The 18,711-nt window shown below is 50.7% G+C and overlaps 7 protein-coding genes across 7 annotated transcripts; 3 read left to right on the top strand and 4 right to left on the bottom strand.

Annotated features, from left to right (window-relative positions):
• Positions 1-41: 41 nt before the first annotated feature.
• N7484_001402 (putative DUF221 domain protein) lies at positions 42-3,742 on the top strand (the record flags this gene model as incomplete). The annotated part of the gene is made up of 3 exons (XM_057111822.1): positions 42-208; positions 260-2,658; positions 2,715-3,742. 3 exons carry the CDS (start codon positions 42-44, stop codon positions 3,740-3,742), a joined length of 3,594 nt encoding a protein of 1,197 aa, XP_056976559.1.
• A 136-nt stretch (positions 3,743-3,878) lies between these two features.
• rmt2 (protein-arginine N5-methyltransferase) lies at positions 3,879-5,159 on the bottom strand (the record flags this gene model as incomplete). The annotated part of the gene is made up of 1 exon (XM_057111821.1): positions 3,879-5,159. One exon carries the CDS (start codon positions 5,157-5,159, stop codon positions 3,879-3,881), a length of 1,281 nt encoding a protein of 426 aa, XP_056976558.1.
• A 400-nt stretch (positions 5,160-5,559) lies between these two features.
• N7484_001400 (prohibitin subunit PHB2) lies at positions 5,560-6,640 on the bottom strand (the record flags this gene model as incomplete). The annotated part of the gene is made up of 4 exons (XM_057111820.1): positions 5,560-5,883; positions 5,939-6,294; positions 6,360-6,428; positions 6,484-6,640. The coding sequence occupies 4 exons, from the start codon at positions 6,638-6,640 to the stop codon at positions 5,560-5,562; spliced, it is 906 nt and encodes a 301-aa protein (XP_056976557.1).
• Positions 6,641-6,797: 157 nt separating this feature from the next.
• N7484_001399 (putative polyadenylation factor subunit CstF64) lies at positions 6,798-7,730 on the top strand (the record flags this gene model as incomplete). Its single annotated transcript, XM_057111819.1, has 2 exons — positions 6,798-6,849; positions 6,913-7,730. 2 exons carry the CDS (start codon positions 6,798-6,800, stop codon positions 7,728-7,730), a joined length of 870 nt encoding a protein of 289 aa, XP_056976556.1.
• A 1,239-nt stretch (positions 7,731-8,969) lies between these two features.
• Positions 8,970-15,778, top strand: N7484_001398 (putative SNF2 family helicase; the record flags this gene model as incomplete). Its single annotated transcript, XM_057111818.1, has 4 exons — positions 8,970-9,315; positions 9,682-12,126; positions 12,164-15,374; positions 15,463-15,778. 4 exons carry the CDS (start codon positions 8,970-8,972, stop codon positions 15,776-15,778), a joined length of 6,318 nt encoding a protein of 2,105 aa, XP_056976555.1.
• Positions 15,779-16,831: 1,053 nt separating this feature from the next.
• N7484_001397 (complex I 24 kDa subunit family protein) lies at positions 16,832-17,783 on the bottom strand (the record flags this gene model as incomplete). The annotated part of the gene is made up of 3 exons (XM_057111817.1): positions 16,832-17,230; positions 17,285-17,575; positions 17,667-17,783. 3 exons carry the CDS (start codon positions 17,781-17,783, stop codon positions 16,832-16,834), a joined length of 807 nt encoding a protein of 268 aa, XP_056976554.1.
• A 296-nt stretch (positions 17,784-18,079) lies between these two features.
• On the bottom strand, positions 18,080-18,427 carry N7484_001396 (uncharacterized protein; the record flags this gene model as incomplete). Its single annotated transcript, XM_057111816.1, has 1 exon — positions 18,080-18,427. The coding sequence occupies one exon, from the start codon at positions 18,425-18,427 to the stop codon at positions 18,080-18,082; it is 348 nt and encodes a 115-aa protein (XP_056976553.1).
• Between the last annotated feature and the right edge of the window lie 284 nt (positions 18,428-18,711).

The following is an 18,711-nucleotide window of genomic DNA, read 5'->3' as shown; positions in this document are numbered from 1 at the left end:
TTGTGGCTTTAATTTGCCTGCAGCTCCCGTCACTATCAACCATGACGAACGCCTTGGAAGAGGCCCTGGAGAAAGCAGGCGGACATGGCAAGGCGGATGAGGGAGAGTCGGTTTCGACCTTCGTGGCCTCGCTGGCGACGGCCTTTATCGTCTTCGCAGTCGAGTTCTGCCTCTTTATCATACTCAAAGGCAAATTGACTCGTATCTAGTGAGTCTTCTTTTCAAATTGTAAAAGCATCAACCCTGCTAACCATGATAGTCAACCACGTACATACCTTGTGCCGGATCGTGAACGTACTGCACCATCACCCCCGGGTCTCTTTCGTTGGGTGGGTCCAGTCTTTCGAACATCCAGCGCCGAATTCATCCAAAAAAGTGGGTTGGATGCGTACTTCTTCCTGCGGTATTTACGCATGCTATTGAAGATCTTCCTTCCTCTTGCATTCATCCTACTACCAGTACTACTCCCTATCAACCGTGTGGGTGGCAAGGGGACCACATATCAGAATGGCACCAGCGGAGAACGCTGGGATGTCACTGGCCTTGATCAACTGGCATGGGGGAATGTCAAACCCCAGCACACCCACCGGTATTGGGCCCATCTGATTATGGCAGTTCTTGTTATCGTTTATATTTGTTTTATCTTCTTCGATGAACTGCGCGGTTATATCCGCATGCGACAGGCTTACTTGACTTCCCCACAACACCGACTACGTGCCTCCGCAACCACCGTGCTGGTCACGGCTATCCCGTCAGAGTGGCTCAATATCGAAGCTCTGGAAAATCTCTTTGACGTCTTTCCGGGTGGAATTCGAAACATTTGGATCAACCGCAATTTTGATGAACTTAACCACAAAGTGAAAAGGCGGACAAAGGTTGCTCTTAAGCTTGAGGCAGCCCAAACTTCCTTGATTCGAAAGTGCAAGGAGGCCCAACTCAAGCAATTGAAGGCGGAGGACAAGAAGAACAAAAAGAACAAAAAGGACAACAAGGACAACAAGATCAATGCAGAAGATCAAGAAAAAATGGCTACCGATAAGCGTGCATCTGAAATGGCCATGGGACCCGGTGTTAGCTCCGGCGATCCACACCAGGCTCATACATTGGAGGAAGTCCTACATCGCGAGCCAGAGGGCCATCAACTAAATACATCGGAGGGTCGGAATGGGCTATTTAATCCGATAGCAGCGGCTGGGGCAGTTGGCCTGGGTGTTGGAAAGTTGGGCAAAGGCGTCTTGGGTGGTCTGAAGAAGGTGGAAGGTGGTTTCGACAACACACTGACCCGGACTGGAGGGTACGTTGAATCCATTGACGGTGGATTGCCACCTCGCCGACCCACACCTCCGGGTTACTCTCCTGCCGACACCATTGGATCTGAACTCGCGCCGCCCACCCCCATACCCCAAACACCAGAACCCACCCATGGTGGCAGCACTGTGGATCAGAACGGAAACCCGCAATCCAAGCGGCCATTCTGGAAATCACGCGGCTCGTCTTACTCCAAGCATTCTAAACATGATCCAGAGCCGGATGAGCACCCTCTCACTGCACCCGATACCCCTGCTGCTACAGGTAAAGCAGGATTTGAAAGCGAGAAAGCAAGCTCGCACAAAGAAAAGAGCAATGGAGAACAGTATCCAGTCGCATACAACGAGAATTTCAAAGAAGAAGATTATGGAGAGCCTTTATGGAAGAAATATATTCAACACAAGGACCGGAAGACTTGGCGTCTTCCTTGGTTTAAATGGAGAAAGTGGCCAACAATTTGGCTCATTGGCAGAAAGGTCGATACGATTGACTATTGTCGAAAAGAGCTTGCCCGCCTGAATTTGGAGATTGAAATCGATCAGCAGAACCCCGAGCGATTCCCATTGATGAACTCGGCATTCATCCAATTCAATCATCAAGTCGCTGCGCACATGGCTTGTCAGGCAGTCAGCCATCATCTGCCTAAGCAGATGGCCCCTCGAATTGTGGAAATTTCTCCTGATGATGTCATTTGGGACAATATGTCCATGAAGTGGTGGGAGCGTTACCTGCGTACCTTCAGTATTGTCACGATTGTCTGTGCAATGGTTGTTGGGTGGGCTTTCCCCGTTGCTTTTACCGGGTTACTATCGCAGTTATCCTACCTGGAAGGCGCTTTTTCATGGCTAGCCTGGCTTGGAAAGCTACCGTCATGGTTCATTTCAGCCATCCAAGGTATTCTGCCTGCACTTTTTCTTGCTATATTAATGGCACTACTTCCTGTGATCCTTCGATTCCTGTGTAAAAAGCAAGGCGTGCACAACGGCATGGCAATCGAATTGACCGTCCAGATGTACTATTTCGCCTTTTTGTTCGTGCAACTGTTCTTGGTTGTTACCATTGCATCCAGCTTCTCGACCATTATTGAGAATGCTACCAATGTGACTAGCTGGCCGACACTTTTGGCCTCGAACATCCCCAAATCTAGCAACTACTTCTTCTCTTACATGATTCTGCAAGCTATGTCGGTGAGTGCAGGTGCACTCGTGCAAATCGTCAATCTGATCAGCTGGTTTATCCTTGCTCCGATTTTGGATAAAACCGCCAGGAAGAAATGGGCTCGCACCACCAACTTGAATCAGATGCAATGGGGCACCTTCTTCCCTGTTTATACAACTTTGGCTTCAATTGGTATGTAACCCTTCATATCCACTTGACTCCAATAATTTGCTAATTCTCTGTTCTAGGATTGATTTACAGTGTAGTTGCACCTCTCATTCTCGTGTTCAATGTGATCACCTTCGGCCTCTTCTGGTTCGTTTATCGCTACAACACGCTTTATGTCACCAAGTTTCGCTTCGATACTGGAGGCCTTCTATTCCCTCGGGCCATCTCCCAACTCTTCACTGGTCTCTATGTCATGGAGATTTGTTTGATCGGATTGTTCTTCTTGGTACAGAACGAGGACGGGAAGGTGGCTTGCAAAGGCCAAGGCATCATCATGTGTTTCGTCCTTGCTCTCACCTTTGGATATCAAATGCTCCTTAGCGATGCATTTGGGCCTCTGCTCAGGTATCTGCCAATTACTCTGGAAGACGCTGCCATTCGTCGAGATGAAGAGTTCAAGCGTGCCCAACATGCTCGACTTGGACTTCCTATGGATGAGGAGGAGGAGGAGGAACATCAGCTTGTTGATCATGGTATTGTCCAGCCTGGAGATGATGGACACCAGAATGGACAGCAGGATCAAGACATTGAACTCAAGACCCTCGATACAGATCAGGCTCTCAAGCATAAGGGATCCAAGGATTTACTCTCGACACCCAAGCTGGGTAGTAAAAGGCCATCGTGGGCCTCCCGGTCATCGAACCGGCGGTCCAAGTTTTTTGGAGTTAACTCTGCAACTTCTACTCCCACGATGCAGTCCTTACGAGAGAAGATGGCCCATGATGCTGAGAATCAAGGGCCATCCTCCAACAAACTGGGGCATGCTCTCTTTGCGGGTGTTCATGATGAGTTGGAAGATCTCACCCCTGATGAGCGTGACCAATTGGTGCAACGCGCATTCCAACACGAGGCTCTCCGCGCTAAACGACCGGTAATATGGATTCCTCGGGATGATCTTGGAGTGAGCGATGACGAAATTTACCGGACACAACGATTCAGCAAGCATATTTGGATTAGTAACGAGTATCAAGCACTGGATGGCAAGTGCCGGACGATCTTCAGCCGCAGTCCACCGGATTTCTCAGAGGTGGATCTGATTCAACTTTGAGAGGATGCATTTCATGAGCATTCTTGTATTTTATTCGTTTTCATGTCTAGCGTTTCCAAGCGTCGCATTTATTTTGTCCATAGACCATCCAAGGATTGTACATCTGGGTCATTCTGTTCTTTTTCCTTTAGTGGGTTCAATCCATAAACCGGCACAACGGTAACCGATAATTATCCACAACCCAATAAGCCCTCCTCACGCCTTCCCACTCACCACCCAGCTTGGGCACCGGAATATCTTCCCAGTCAATATCAAAACCAGCTTCAAAGAGATCCATCTCCGCAACTTTTTGATAGACATCGTACGAAATCTGTCGATCGGCGCCCATACCGTTGAAGAAACCCCATTTTCCTTCCTGCTCCAACAATCCAATAACCTGCTCCGAGAAGAATTCCCGGAAATCATTGTAAGACTCTGCAAACGTATCGTAGTAAATAGCGTCGAAAGTCTCGCCCGCACCCACAAGGCCAGGCATAATATCTTGCCATCGGCCCTCATGGATCACAACACCAGGTTTAGAGTCCCATCCGCGCCTCTTCATCTCCGCAACAACATCAGGGTGTGCCTCAATGATATGATGCGAAGCAGGGCTCTGCTCCTGGAAGAATCCATCCACGATACCCATGCCGTGTCCGACGTTTAGAACCTTCATACCTGGCCGGGGGAGCAGTTTCTGTGCAGAGTTCTTCATAATGGAACTTTCCCAACTCATCATCACACCGTTTTGATCTGCGTCCAGGATCCGATCGTTGGTAATGTTGAGGGAAGAGTTAAGGTAACCCGGGTTTGAGACTTCGGGGTTCGCAAGGCCTGTCCCCTCGCCGGTAGATGCAGCATCTGCAACATCTGTCTCGGATGCATCGACGAGTTCGGGAGCAGCCTCGTCTTCAACGTCAGCCTGGGCCTCTGCGTTTTCAGCATCCTCGTCCTCGTCCTCGTCATCCCCATCAGACAGTTCCTCATACCCCTCCAACCGGCTCAACAGCATCTCAGCTCGAACACCAGCATCAACAACAAGCTCATATAGCTCCGGTGCATTGATTCTTCGCGCGATACAACCAGGCGTCTCATCATTGTTATCAAGATCATTCCAGATAGCGCCTTCCTGCAAAAGGAACTTGACAGTCTCAACACCGGACTTGATCAGCTTTGCGTTCTCGTCTGCGTGAGCGCCATTCACGCCATTCGCTTGTTCTTCGGCCTCGGGCTCGCAGGCTGCGATAGCGGCATGGAGGGGCGAGTAGCCTGTCTCTGGGTCTTTGACGTTTGCGGCATTTGGTAGTGCGGATTGTGTGCGCACCAGACGGCGGAGAGTAGGGATGTCGTGTTGAGAGGCTGCGAGGAGAATTTCTTGGACGTCGAGGTCGACGTCAATCTGGGTGAATGAGATTTCGGGGTCGTTGGTGGGGTCAGCCATTTTGATGGTTTCTAGGAATTGGGGTTAGCTGCTGCGTTTGGGGGTTCATATGTTCTGAAATCATGAGACATTCCACTGGAGGATTTGCGGTTATCTTGTACTTACCAAGAGAGATGAATATGCTCTTGAATATGTGACGATGAGATAGGTATACCGGACTGATAAAAAAAATTGGTGGAGCTCCCGCTCGCCGCCTTTGTCCCCGCGTCAACTCGGAAAATATATATTCTCTGCGAACAACCTTGGGAGTTTGGAAATCTGCGCTCGGTAATTAGTTCGCACGTCTACTAAATCCATTTATGGAACTCGAGAACAAAAGGAAAGAGAAGAGACCACGTTCGGATGCTCCTAAGTAAGCTATTTGTACAGATATATCTCCACGGCGCCAAATTAATGTAATTTATTTGCCCTCCTCGCTGCCCGTGTTGACGTTCAGCCCCAAGCCCTGGGTATCCAGGTAGAGCTTGTTCTTGCCACCGCTCTCCTGCAAGACCTGGGCGATCGCACGAGCGTTCTCAATTTTGCGCAGCTCGATGTAACTCTTGCTTTTCTTGATCGCATCTCCGATCAGCTCCGCAGAACGTGCCTCACCCTGTGCGCGCACGATGAAAGCCTGCTTCTCCTGGCGAGCCTTGTCAACCATGAAAGCCGCACGCTGGGCGTCTTGCTGTGCCACTTGCTTGGCTTCGACGGCAGCAGTGAATTCGGGAGAGAAGGTCAAGTGCTAAAGAAAGATGAGTGTCAGTCAGGATACGAACAGGTTTTCGATGGCTGCTTACAGTCAGGGAAACATCATCAAGAGCAATGTTGAAGCGTGCGGCACGACGAGCCAGGTTCTCGCGGACCAGACGGGCAACGTTCTCACGCTGGGTGATCAGTTGGCTAGCGTTGAACTGAGCCACGACGCTCTTCAGCACCTCATTGACAATCGAGGGCAGCACACGCTCATCGAAATCTTGGCCCAGAGTGCGGTAGATCTGGGGTAGAGCGTCCACGCGGGGCCGGGACAGGACACGGCAAGTAATGTTGACCATCTGCAAGTCCTTGGTACCGGTCAAGGAGGCAATGTTGCGCGGTTTGGCGCGGACATCATAGATAATGGGAGTCTCGAACCATGGGATACGAATGTGGGTTCCTAGAAGCAAATGCAGAGGTTAGTTCCTAGCTCTCTTTCTTGTCGGAGTCGATGTCACATCAAACCTTCGTTGTAGATTTCCTTCTTCACACCACTAAACCTCGAGTACTTGATAGCACGGTGACCACCGTCGACTAAGTAAAAATGCATTAGATACTACCTCCGACGTCGCGCATTGTATTACCATACCGTTGAAGAGCGAATTCGAGACTGCCCAAGTGCCGGCTCCGATCAGGATAAGACCGGCCAGGCCCATACCACCGCGGCCACCACCACCAACACTGCCCTTGCGTTTCTGCAGCATGAGCTGCAATCGCTCCCAAGCCTCTCGTTGATTCTGAGACATAATGTGACGGTTTAGTAGAGGTAGGTTTGATGGTGTGGAGGAAGACGGGACGTTCGAAGAAGATGCTAGTTAGGCGGTCAGCGCAAAGTCCGGCAAAATATCTTGCTTCTTTCACTCCTCAACCTTAAACCTTCCTTTGCATCAACACATTGCAACCATGGCGCCTGATCGCACGGGAAAAAGCGTCTTCCTGGGGAACATTCCCTACAGTAAGCTTTGAAATGCCTCGAAACCCTTCATGGTTCCGTACGGATTGCTGACAATGCACGCAGACCTCACTGAGGAGCAAGTGAAAGACCTCCTCAGCACAGCAGGAACCGTCACGAAGTTCCGCCTTATGATGAACCCCGAGACAGGGAAGCCCAAGGGATATGGATTTGCAGACTTCGTCGATGCCGATGCCGCAGCTTCGGCTGTCCGAAATCTCAATGACTACGAAATTATGGGTCGCAAGATCCGTGTCGACTGGCCTCACAACAACGAGAAAGATTCCATTCCTACAGACTACCCACAAGAGTCGCAACCCACAGCTCAAGATCCTACACAACAAATGCAACAGATTCCTGGTGCTGCGCCCTTGCCTCCTCTTCCACCAGGTGTCGAAGTTCCCCCCCATCTCGACTGCCCTAATGCTATTTCCCATACTCTCGCCTCTCTCCCCCCAAATCAACTCCTCGACGTCCTCACACAGATGAAGTCTCTTGCAGTGGCTGACCCTGCCCGCGCGACTGAGCTTCTCCGTCAAGCACCGCAGCTCGCTTATGCGATCTTCCAAGCGCTGTTGCTAATGAACCTGGTCGAATACCAGCTTCTTGGATCTATTGTTGAGCAGGCAGCCCAACCGCAGCCTGCAGCCCATCAAAATTACCAACCTTATGGTACCCCTGCGATTTCTACTCCCCCGGTTGCGACCACACCATTTGCGCCTCCACCCACGCAGGCTGCACCACCTCAACCTGTGGCTGGCCAAGACGAGCTGCTCCAACAAGTCCTTGCCATGCCACAATCTGCTATTGATGCATTACCCCCGATGGAACGAAACCAGATTATGCTACTCCGTCAACAATTGATGCAAGGTGGTATGCGGTAGTGGATTTCAAGGCGTGGAAGGTTCAACCTGCAACAACTGATTCTAATCCATTTTCTTTCGGGGGGCTGAGTTTGACGATCTCAACAATTCCTTTGGGTTTATATCTGGCGAGGGATGGCGCATGGAGTGATTTTATTTACCGGGCTTTTTGCATATCAGCTTTATCTAGCTGTCCTCCTAGAACAACCTGGAAATCAGTACATTTCTAAATGTAATCTGACAATCGAACGCCACAAAACTTAGTCGAACACCCCCCTAACCCTAAATCTATATGGTGTTATGTAATGATTCTGACTTGGAATACTGTGCCTAATTTTCCGATATCAAAGAGCCTATAGCCTCTTGATTGAAGCCAGCATGTAAGATAACGCTACTATCGAGCAGGGATATCCTACATCAATCCTAATTGATCAAAGAGTCTGGTTCAGTGGGTTTCCCTTTTTGATTACCTTCATATGTAAGAGTACTCCATTGTGAGCTAGTAGATACCTGGAAATATACTCGGTATTGTTACTCCGAACCTCGAATACTGCACATTAACTAGTCATAGTTGGTCAAATGATCTTTGAATTTTTCAATAGATGCCCTTTTATTTCATTGAAACTTGTACATACTACTTTCCCATTGTTTTGTAAAAGTGCAGGGCATGATACCTACCTCCACGGCCCATACATGCATACTCACCACTGAACGTTACTCAAATCATAATATCACTGAGTGTTCCTAGAGATTGTGTCATTAACGGGCTTTCGGCATGATATACCTCAATGAACATAGATTAGAGTAAAAATGGGTTCACGCTTACGTACAAGTGCGTGGCCGTGGAAATTGAATGTGCTGGTTCTCACCTAGGAATCTAAGGTAGCGTTACATAGTGCCTACGTGGTTTGCGCCGATTCCCTTTGGCCTATAAATACGGAGGTGCGTCCCCTTTTCTCTTCTTCCAATATTTCCCCCCTCGTGCCACGCACATCTTCACCGATTTCCTCTCCATAACTTGAGGAGCACTCCAGATCACGTGACATATTTCTTCTTGCCACGCACAAAATCATATCAAGTCCCAAGAAGCCTCGAAGTGCCTGGCAGCTTGTCATATTTCCACGCACAATTTCGTCACGTGCTTCCTATATCCTTCGGCGCCAGCGACACTAGTATCTTGTGAGAACGCCTTCGTTGCATGTTGCCATTGCTGATGTTGATTACTGATATAATGGCCTTACTAGTCTTTTCTTTCTTGCGATGCCTGGCCCTGCCAGGCACGCCTTCGATAAAAACGCCCCTCAGCCGGCCACAGCTGAGGGTTCTTCGCAGCACGTCACAGCTGCTTGCATGGCCAACGCTCAGAATGGTTTACCAGTAGCACCGGAGTTCGTCCACGGGGTTACCCCAGCCCGAGGCCGCTACATCGCGTGGGACCTGCCACCGATGTCCAATCTCGAAGAGATCTTTACTGATCTTGCCCAAAATGCCATGAGGCTGGGACTCGAGCGCGTCTTACAGCGACTGGACGGTCGACCACTCCGCGTTGCGACAGTATGCTCGGGGACAGAGAGTCCTTTACTCGCCCTTGAAATGATCCAGAAGGGTAAGCTTTCCTTTGTTTTGATATTTCCCTCTCGAATCTAAGTTTCAAAACCCGGGATACGATTTGCTGTGGGTCATATGGACCCACTGCCCCGCGCATGGTCCAGCCGCATCAACACCAGTTCGTGCTTGTGTCCGGGCCTGGCTTCTAAATTTACTGTATACTTCGCTGGCCTCATACATGTACTTCACTGCCCCGTACCTCATTGCCTTGCAGTTTCTACTTTCACTTTTATCTCCCCTGTTATGCCTATGCCATTCCATTATTTTGTTCTCAATACTCAAAATCCCGTCACCTTTCTCTCGCTTGGTTCCCCTGGTTTGGTAATTGACTGAAATAAACCGACTCGCTGACATTTTTACACAGGCCTAGGTACCAATGGTGAGCGGTTTCAGTTTGAGCATCTTTTTAGTTGCGAGATCGTTCCGTTCAAACAAGCCTACATTGAACGGAACTTTGGGCCGCCTCTCCTTTTCCGGGACCTTCGGGACCTGGGTGGCGAGAAAGCCCAAACGGCCTATGGATCATTGGCATTAATCCCCGGTGATCCTGACATTCTCATCGCCGGGACCGCGTGCGTCGACTTCTCGTTGCTAAACAACAACAAGGAGGCACAGAAAGAAAAAGGCGAATCAGCCGCCACTTTCAACGCCTTGTTGGAGTACTGCGACAAATACCGACCCCGACTGGTCATTTGTGAGAACATAAAAGGGGCCCCCTGGGAAAGCTTCGTTGCCGCATGGTCGGGTGTTGGCTATACAGCGGCGTACACCATTGTCGACTCCAAGAAGTTCTACATTCCACAAACTCGTGAGCGTGGTTACCTGATTGCAGTTGATGACCGTCGTCTGGAGATACCGGACTCGGATCACTCCACTATCACCTCCCTTGCAATAAGTTTGGTGTCCAAATTTACTCGCCCGTGCAGCTCTCCCACAAGTTCATTCTTGTTGGGTGCAGACGATCGGAGGTTGGAGCAGATTGAAAAGGATCTCTCTACTCGCTTGGACGCCACCTCGGCCCGTGCCGAGGTTCCCTGGGAGAAATACAAGATTCGGCACCAAGAGTGTCGTGATTCGATATCTGCGGGTGATCAGCGACCAATAAGTCGCTCGAAGGCTGGAGGAGTTACCTGTACCGGGCCAGATTTTTACTGGCACCGGTGGCTCAAAGTTCAGGTGGAGAGAATCTGGGAAACGCTCGACATCAAGTTCTTGGTCGGCTTGACAAATGGACATGATTACAACTACAAAGAGCGTTTCATCGATGTCTCGCAAGGCGCTGACCGCGGCTCAGATGGTACCACTCGGTTTGGTGTGACTGGCTGCCTGACTCCATGTGGCTTGCCCTTCCTCACAACTCGTGGTGGTCCTCTGACAGGTCTTGAAGCTCTGTCCCTCCAAGGTCTACCCATAGACCGTTTGATTCTGTCCCATGAATCATCCCGGGAGCTCCAGGACCTTGCAGGCAATGCCATGACCACAACTACCGTTGGGGTAGTCATGCTCTCCGCCCTGATTGCGGCTTCGAGCGTGTTGAGTGAGGGCGCAGGGAGTCCTCTGCAAGTAGATGCTGGTCCGAAAAGTACACCATCACCTCCCCTATTCACAATTGAGGCAGGTCACAGCCTCGTTGGTATTAATATGGAAGACTATAACCCTTCGGACGCTGATGCCAGAGACTTTTTGTCCACCATCGTGGCGCGATCGTTGTTAGCCGCCCGTCTCTGCTCTTGCGAGAAACAGACCCGGCTTGTTAATGATCTCCTTCAGTGCCATCTCTGTGGGCACACGGCTTGCAGTTCATGTGCTGGGAATCCTCTTCACGCCTATGAGTCAAAGGTCATTGACGAAGAACGGATCCAGCCACTGGAGTTTGACCGGATGTTGAGAAAGACTCTGCCCATGCAGCTCAAATTTGCTGAGCTTGGGTATGAGGACTTCCAGCCAGTCCGACCCCAATCTCTACGCCAGGCGGCTTACGACGACACCTGGGAGCAGTACATTTCCTCTGTTCAGAGCGCCCTTCGCGAGGAGGTGCGTTTCATTGACATCACACGAACAGAGGTGTGGACTGTCTTCTATGAAGGTGAGTCCGCGAGCATGCGCCTTGAAATTGGTGGTCACGGTCTCCAGTGGCTGCTGTTCGCCAAAGCTCCTAGAAGTTCTCCGGCACAGTGCGTGCTGAGAGAGATACTCGCAAAGCCTATCGCAAGAATGCGCCCCGCAAAATCTGTGCGGTTATTTGGTGGTATTTGGGAGGTGCTGGACCCCATCAGCACTGAGTTCGCCCTCCGAGTACGTGGTTCGGGTCGCCAGATTCCGACATACCTGGTTAACTGCGGCCTGCTCGGATCTGAATACCTCAAATCCCAGGTGTGGACGCATCTTGAGATCGATTGCGACCAAGCGGATGTCAATCATCTTGATCGGGATTTGCGCGGCAAATATCAACTCCTTGCTGATTGCGGAACCGCCGAAGGATGCTTGTACAAGAAAGATTGCTCGAATCGTCAGCCCTCCGTCTACTTGTTCCTTGATCCTCGCAAGGCTGGTCCAATCACGCAAGATGCGTTTGTGTTCTCTGTCGAGCACCGAAGGAACCCTGGTTATGAGGTGCGAAGAACCATTGCTGAGCTTCCGCCTACCTGGCGGCCAGTGTCTGTCAAAATGACACAAGACAAGCTCTTTGCTTACGCACGGCGGCTCCACAGGGTTCCCAGCACGGTCTTGGGCCCCTATGAAGGGCAACCAATTACATACCATCACTTAGACCTCAAGACTGACCTCGTCCTTCGTGCTGGAGACTGTCGTGAGGCGTATATCCCCCTTAATCTCTCTCTCAACAGACGATGCCGTGTCCTTGGGCCTGACTGGGCACAGGGGGTCGTGGTCGTCTACCAACCCTGAAAAGGCCCCGAAGGCATTCCAAGGAATCTGTTGGGCGCTTCAACGGGTCGGAGATGCGCTGGCTTCCCACCAAGTATGGGGAATCCTTGAGTTTGCAGGTCTCAGCACTAGTTGCGGGACTTGCAAACCAACTCAGCCTTCTCTTATTTGGGGTCGTGACCAGAAAGAGAGAGTTGTCCTCTATGAAAATCCTCAGGAGGCGGCCATTTACGAGCGTGCCGTAAAGCAAAGGCCACCACCTTTCCTGATCTTCGAGAATGTCGATACCTTCGGCAGGGGAGAGCTGAGACTTGCAGTCAACCTGCAGTCGATGGCGCATTTCGCATTGGGGAATCTCATCGACATCAGCGATCTCAACGGGCCTCAGTTTACGTGGCGGCTGGTCCCGAATGCGCGTGATATGGGCCGCGAAAGTCATCCTCCGTTCGCCCTCCGGGACAACGTGGGTGATGCCCTTCACGCGCAACCACCGAATTTCACTCAAACGCTGCGCATCGAACAGCTGCGATCACTAACGTGGATGATCGCGCAAGAAGCTGACGATGCTAGACCATTCATTGAAGAGGAGGTTGAGGAAGCATTCTTACCAATGATGGCCTGGCGAGCGGAAGTGAAAGTCTCACTCCCGAGACTCGTTCATGGAGGATTGGTCGCCGACGAAGTCGGATTTGGAAAAACCGCGGTTGTGCTTGGCTTGATAGATACCCAATACGAGCGGGACAAAGTGAGAACCAGGGATCTGAAAACTAGTCCATTGCAAAATGGACTACTGATCACTAATGCAACTCTGATTGTTGTGCCCAGCAACGTTGGCATACAATGGAAAACAGAGATCGTCAAGTTCCTCGGTACCAAGTACCGAGTCATTACCATTCTTAGTGTCGCCAAGCTCCGGGCGCTGTCTTTTGAAAACATCCGGCAAGCGGACATTGTTCTCGTCAGTTGGCGTGTTCTGGAAAGTCCAGTTTATTACAGCCAACTTGCGCTGTTCACAGGGGCCGCTTCGGTGCCAAATCAGGGGAAGAATGGACGCGCCTTTGACCTCTGGCTTTCGGATGCGCAGGACTCTTTGAAAGACTTGAATGGTCTTCTTGCAACCGCTGGTCCCAATGCTTTTCTTAAGGAGGTATTGGATCGCCACAACGCGGTGAAGAATGATCAGGATGGTTCTAACTATAAGCCGTCCCGTCGACTCCGTGGCCTCCGATTCCAAGCGGACGCCAATCAGAGATTGCAAGAGGTAGCGCGACGGGAAAGATGCTTTGCCGGGGACACTGAAGAGTCGAAACCCCAAGGGATGTCATGCGTTGAAGGAGCGGGCGAGGTGCCCACCGAGAAGCAAATCCGGGCAGCGTTCGACATCCCTTTAGGTGACGAGCCCAATTTCTCGGTGAAATACCCATTCCTCCACGCTTTCCAATTCAACAGACTTGTCATCGATGAGTACACTTATGCGAATGAGGACAAGCAAGCCGCGTTTCTACGGTTTTCTGCCCGATCCAGGTGGATACTCTCCGGCACACCTGCTCTTAGGGATTTCGCGGACGTTAAGAGCATTGCACGGCACCTGGGCGTTCACCTAGGAATTGATGATGACGCCGACGTTCCCTCTCACAACGCGAGACTGAAGACAAAGAAAAGCCAACTGACGCGTGTCGAGAAATTTTTGACGTACCAAGCCCCCCACAGTAACGACTGGTACCAGAATCGCAATCGACACGCTCAGCGCTTCCTCGACCAATTTGCCCGCCAGAACTTCGCCGTCATCGATCATATTCCATTCGAGCTCCACATCACTTTGTCCGAGCAATTCGATAAGGAGCGGGCCAATTATGAGAGTCTGTTTGACAGACTCGATGGGGAGATGGATCGAGCCCAAAAGATCAGCAACCCCGACAATGATCCTGCGATCGACCGCTTAAATGACTTTGTGACTTCGAGCCAATCTCCATTTGAAGCTTTATTGAAAGCTTCCGTCACCAGCAGACTGCATGATCACGCATACACCATCTCGAAATGCAACTCCCAAATCACGGCCCTAGGTGGAAAGAAAACGACTCAGAACTTCAAGCTGAGGAGTTTGATCCAGCAATTCCATTACCTCAGATCTCTTCAAGACCCTATTCTATCTAGCTGGGATCAGTTCATGTCGAGGAGCTCCATCAGGGACTGCGGTGACCAAGAGAGTCAAACGCATAACGAGAATCTCATCAACAAATTTCACACGGCTCACGACCAGTGGATGAGAGATCAAAGAAGCACCCCACCGCTAGCGAAGTCGCAATCTCAAAAAGACCTTGAAGCAAGCTGCGAAGAACGAGTTACCAAAGCAACCAGGAAGGCAGAAACCGCAATGAAATATCGAAAGAAATCTACTGCTGCGCCTAAACCCGATGAAGCTGATGACACGGACCCGATTTCTTCAGAACATGAAAGCTCTGCTGACGAAAGCCGATCTATTTTCCGAAAGCGAGCCAAAACTCGGAAACAACCAAAAGCTCGAAAGCAACCCCGGGTATCAGGCGAAAGGACTTTGGCACAAATCGCCGCTGATACAATGCTAGAAGCAAAGACTGGTGAATTTTTAGTCAAATCACTAGGAACCGACCTCAATGCCGCAATCAAAGACTGCGTTAAGACTTCAAGGGATATCCGATTTCACACCGCAATGAAAGCCATACAATCCGATGGCGTCCCTCCATGTTCAAGTTGCGAGTTCATACCTCCATGCATCAACGAGTTAACTATTCTCCGATCCTGCGGCCACCTTCTCTGCAAAAATTGTCTACCAAACACCCTCGCGCCAGGGATATGCGTTGTTCAAGGCTGCAATGCCTCTGCCCTGCCATCCAAATGCATAGACGGCGCCGACCTAAAAAGTTCAACCATTATCACGGAAAGCAGCAAATTCACCCGCTTTATCAATCTCATCCACTCCATCCCAGACAACGAACAAGTCCTTGTCTTTACTCAATATGATGAGATAATCGGTCTTCTCTCCCGAGCACTCGAGATCGAGAAAGTCGATTTCCGAACTATCCGTTCCCAGAAAGTCAGCGGAGTTGAAGACTTCGTCAACATATCGGGAAAGTTAAAGAAGCCCCCTAAGGCTTTAATTCTTCCTCTTGGCGGTGCAATGGCTGCTGGACTGTAAGTAGCTCCTACTCCCTCTTACTCCGATTGTCCAACATGTCCCATTTACTCCAATCCTTCGATACCAAACATTACTAACCCTCAGTTTACTCTGCAGAAACCTCCAATGTGCAAACCATATCATTTTCGTGACACCACTGTACACATCCACCAAACATGACTACGAATCCGGCATGGAGCAAGCAATTGGGCGAGCTCGCCGTTACGGACAGGAAAAGACTGTACATGTCTACCACATGCTTGTGAAAAACACACTTGAAGTCAACGTTGTACAAGAACGACTCGGACAGATTCTCGTCTGTTCAGGCGATCATGGAAAGTTTGTGGACAGTTTGAACGATGAGGAGATGGCCGGCTTTGAGCCGTGTGAAGGGGAAGAGCTCGGGGCTGATAAACGATAATGTCAAAGAATGAAAAACATTGAAAAGATCGTGTTTCTCCAAATTGTAACTGTAAAATGGCTGTCTATAACCCTAGTCATCCTTCGTGGCTGTAGGCTTAATAGCTACTCGGTCTTATGCTGATAGAACCTGTACATGGACCTCACGAGGTTACAGAGGTCATACAGAAAGGGCCGATATAGTCCATTGGTAGGTCATAGGATCCATTGTTACTGCGTGATATGCTTCAGCAAGAGGCCTATGGCAATTTGGGCAGCTCCAACAGTCGAGACATCTTTCGGTCGAAATACCGACACCTTTGCTTCGAGCCTAAGCCTTCTCAACTGGCAAAGGCACCCCAAGCGGAACTTGAATGATATAGATTCTTGCCCCAGCCATCGGGCCCGGGACGTGAAACAGGTTTCATTCAGCGGATTCGGCAATCCATTGAAGGCCAAAAGTCGAGGCATGACAACAGCAAGGCTGTATGGGAAATATTCTGTCAACGTAATGCTGCGCAGCCCACACTGGTCATCCTGAGCCGCGTTCAGAACCTCAGATACCGGGTCTGTGGTATTCAGATTGTTGATTGACCACGAAGAGTGGGATAGCTCACTGACCTAATTTAATGCGCAGCACATATTGAGCGGAGCAAGTGTTGCACCTCATCAGGTATCACAGAGCGGGTCTCACTCAATCTGAGCCGAGACGTTAAGAAGAGCGGCTCAGGCTCACTTTTGCATCACCTTCATACTAGGTTCATGGACTGTGGAGGTATATTACTCGGGATATCCCAAGCTACGCCTTACTTTATGTGTAAATCAAGTGGAAAACTAAAGATATCTGTATTGATGCCGACTGAGCACCGGCTCCCATTCCAAAAGAAAAAAAAAAACTTCGGAGCCACGTATACTGTACATGGTAAACAAATCAAAATAAGACGCCTGGAAAGACGATGCGGTTTCTAATCTTTTTGTCCGAGCATCCGGGGTCCCACCTCGCTAGACCCGCGATTATACACGACTTTCCATACCAATCATAAATGCACTTCAACGAGATCTCAGAGATCCCCGTCTATTGCTGCGGAGCCGCATCCAATGCACCGTCAGTGCGCATCATGGTCTCGGGGTTCCACACAACCTCCTTCAGGTTGGTAAGGCCAGCACTGTTCTCACAAGTGTCGCGTCCGCTCAGCGGGCCAGGGGCGGGAACCTTGGCGGAGGCACCGGCGCCGGTAGCAGTAGCGCTTTCCTTGAGGGCAGTGAGGAGAGTCTTGATGGACTCGGGGGTCAAGTCCTCGTAGTAGTCGTCGTTGATCTGGACCATGGGAGCGTTAACGCAGGCACCCAGACACTCGACCTCGATGTAGGTGAAGAGGCCGTCCTCGGTAGTGTGGCCGGGGGTGATGCCGAGGTGCTCGTTGATAGCCTTGACGATAGCGTCGGAACCGCAACCACCAAGCTGGCAGGGGGTCTATATCAAACATTAGCGATTGATTCTTGGTTTCGAGTTGGGAGGGAATCATACCGTAGTGCAGATCTGCAGGAAGTACTTGCCAACGGGCTCACGGTTGTACATGGTGTAGAAGGTTGCGACTTCGTAGACACGCATGGGGGGGATCTCGAGCATGCGGGCGACCTCGTTCATGACGCTGATGCTAGTGAAGCCGGCCTGGCGCTGGCCAAGATCCAAGAGGGGCATGACAGCCGCCTTCTTGTACTGGGGAGGGTAGCGCTTGAGGATCTCCTCGACGAGGGTGAGGTTCTGGGCGGAGAACTCGAAGGGGATGCTAGGGTTGTTGGTGGGGGTGTTGCGGTGCTATAGGAGATATTTGTTAGTCCATTGCCTTACTTCGCGAATTCTTGCATGGGCTGCACCGGGCATGCCGTGGGAACGGGGTTTCACGTACGACATTCAGGGCGTCGCTGCGGCGCTGCGGGGCGGCGGAAAAGGATCTGAAGGAGGTGAAGGGAGTCTGGCGCAGCACCCGGCTGGCCCGCGAAACGGGGAAGAGTTTCGACGCCATGGCGAGAATGGAGGTGAATTGGGGGATGTTGGTGATGGAGGAGAATGACGGATCGAGTTGGCAAGACGTTTTGCGGGCGGTCAGCCAATCAGCGTCGACAGATTACTCCCTTCATAATACCGCTGCAACAACATCTGCATCTTCCATCAACATGTTCGATTTTTCATCAATTGATTCAATTCTGCGATTTTACACGAAGAATCTACCCGATAGTAACATCAGGAGCTAACAGACAGAAATCCATCCCGTACAATGCTCTATATCCCGCCCCACGGCTATCCACCACCCAGCTACAACTATACATTCTCCATGCGGTAAACCTCGTACGCAACCACCTCATATGGGTGTGCCTTGACCAAAGCACCCACTGCCTTGACCATCACCTCCCGTCCAAGGCACATGATCTCCAGCTTCACCTCCTCCAACTTCTCCACGACTCCCACCTTGCCAATCGCCGGCACCGCACCCTCGTTCGGCTGGAACTGGCCTTGCCCAGTGGTCTGGAAGCAAACTTTGCTGTATGTGCCGCCAGGGAAGGTGCCTGCGCCTGTCGCGAAGATAGCTTCCTTGCAGACTTCCAGGTGTGAGGGAGGGACGAAGAAGACAAGCTTGTAGCGGTCGGGAATGGGGGTGCTGGTCGACATTATGCAATGGATTGTAGTGCTTGCAGTGGAACTCGAGCTAGTACAACAGGAGGGTCAGTTTTCTGTCGGTGGTAGCTGAGGCTGGTGAGATGGAGGCGTAGGCGCTAGGTCTGCACTGATAAGGCGCGCAGAGTATAGGATGGCGGCCAGGTGTTCGAGTACTTACAATTGACTTGTGGAATTGGCTGCTTTCCAGGTGCAAGGATGACTTGAGATATCAAGGTATTAAGAGCTGCGGGACAGAGTTCGTAGAATCGTGGGTGTGAGAATTGAATCGTTATCCG

The sequence above is a fragment of the Penicillium longicatenatum genome, assembly GCF_028827895.1.
Source record: "Penicillium longicatenatum strain IBT 33135 chromosome Unknown contig_1_segment0_segment0, whole genome shotgun sequence".
NCBI classification, from domain to species: Eukaryota; Fungi; Ascomycota; class Eurotiomycetes; order Eurotiales; family Aspergillaceae; genus Penicillium; species Penicillium longicatenatum.
Note: the sequence above shows the minus strand (reverse complement) of the source record. Positions and strands in the feature narration are given on the sequence as shown.